General features: G+C 56.5%; 1 protein-coding gene across 1 annotated transcript in view; it reads right to left on the bottom strand.

The window, feature by feature from the left end:
• EMH_0016710 (uncharacterized protein) overlaps positions 1-1,486 on the bottom strand; it is a gene marked incomplete at both ends in the record, with an annotated part of 12,449 nt that overhangs the window by 3,153 nt on the left and 7,810 nt on the right. The window contains 2 exons of the mRNA XM_013500708.1: positions 264-389; positions 510-1,351. Of these exons, the coding sequence (XP_013356162.1) occupies positions 264-389; positions 510-1,351 (968 nt within the window). The remainder of the gene's footprint in view (positions 1-263; positions 390-509; positions 1,352-1,486) is intronic.

The following is a 1,486-nucleotide window of genomic DNA, read 5'->3' as shown; positions in this document are numbered from 1 at the left end:
CAGCAGCAGCAGTAGCAGTAGCAGCAACAGTATAGCAACAACAGCAACAGCAAGAACTGCAGCACCGACAATAGCAGCAACAAAAACAGCAGCAACAACAACAGCAGCACCAACAGCACAGCAACAACAGCAGCAACAACAACAGCAGCGACAACAGCAGCAACAGCAGCAGCAGCAGCAGCAGCAGCAAGAGCATCTGTACGTACACTCGGATAGCAGCAAGCGCCATGAGCATAAGAGTTGCAGCAGTGGCAGTTGAGGACTTGTTGGTAGGCAGCTTCATACTGTGTTGCTGCTGTGCTAGCTGTGCCTGGTGCTGCTCTGTTTGCTGCTGCAGCAGCAGCAACAGCAGCAGGACTTCTCTCTGTTGTCAGCAGCAAGTCTATGGGCTCGCAACAATACAAACAACACACACAGTCTCTACACAGCCACGGTGTACGTACACCCCGATCGTTCTTACCCCCCTCCTCAAGCCCCAGTATACACCGAGGGTTAGGATACAGCTGCACCTTCAGCTGCACGCAGCCCCCTTTCTCCTGCTGCTGCTGCTGCTGCTCCTGCTGCTGCTGCTGCTGCTCCTGCTGCTCCTGCTGCTGCTGCTGTTGCTGTTGCTGCTGCTGCTGCTGCTGTTGCTGTTGGTGTTGGTGGGGTTGGGAGTCTTCGCCCTCATGCTCGGCTTCGTTCGGCTCCTGATCCTCGTTCTGCTGCTGCTGCTGCTGCTGCTGTTGTTGCTGCTGCTGCTGCTGCTGCTGCTCGGATTGCTGTTCCTGAGGGTCTGGATCCTGTGGCTGGGCCTGGCAACTCGGCTGCTCCTCCTGCTGCTTCTGATGCTCGTCGTGCTGCTGCTGCTGCTGCGCTTCCTGCTGCTGCGCCTGCTGCTGCTGCTGCTGCTGCTGCTGCTGCTTGTCCGCCACTTCGCCGTCGACCTGCATGGGCTCCTCGTCCTTGCTGTGCTGTTGGATTTGGCTGCCTATGCCGTCCTGCTGTTGCTGCTGTTGCTGCTGCTGTTGCTGCTGCTGCTGCTGCTGCGATTGTTGTTCTGACGTTTTTTCGCTTTGCTGTTGGGTTTGTTGTTTTAGTTCTTTCTGCTGCAGCAGCAGCAGCTGCTGCAGCTGCTGCTGGTTAATCTTAACAGCAACAGCAACAGGTGGTGCCGGAGCATCCTGTGCTGCTGCTTCTTCTCCGGGGTGTCTATACAGGCGCCAGTGTAGGGTCCCCTGTCTAGACAGCAGAGCAGAGTGAGCACGAGAGAAGGCGAGGGGGAGAGTACAGAAGCGGGAGAGAGAGAAAGATCGCCGCAGCAGCCTGGCCTCTTGCTGCCGCTTGAACCCCTGCAGCAGCACAGCACGTGCTGCAGCAGACAAACCCAAAGGCAAAGACACAGAGCGAGCTGCTATCATAAAAGTACTCTGAAAACACTTTCTGCTGCTGTCGTATACCACGCTTATTGGTGATAGAGGCCAACCGCTGCCTGCAGTGTACATAC

This window comes from Eimeria mitis, genomic scaffold (genome assembly GCF_000499745.2).
Source record: "Eimeria mitis Houghton genomic scaffold, Emh_scaff576, whole genome shotgun sequence".
Classification (NCBI taxonomy): Eukaryota; Apicomplexa; class Conoidasida; order Eucoccidiorida; family Eimeriidae; genus Eimeria; species Eimeria mitis.
This window is presented reverse-complemented; position numbering and strand designations above follow the sequence as displayed.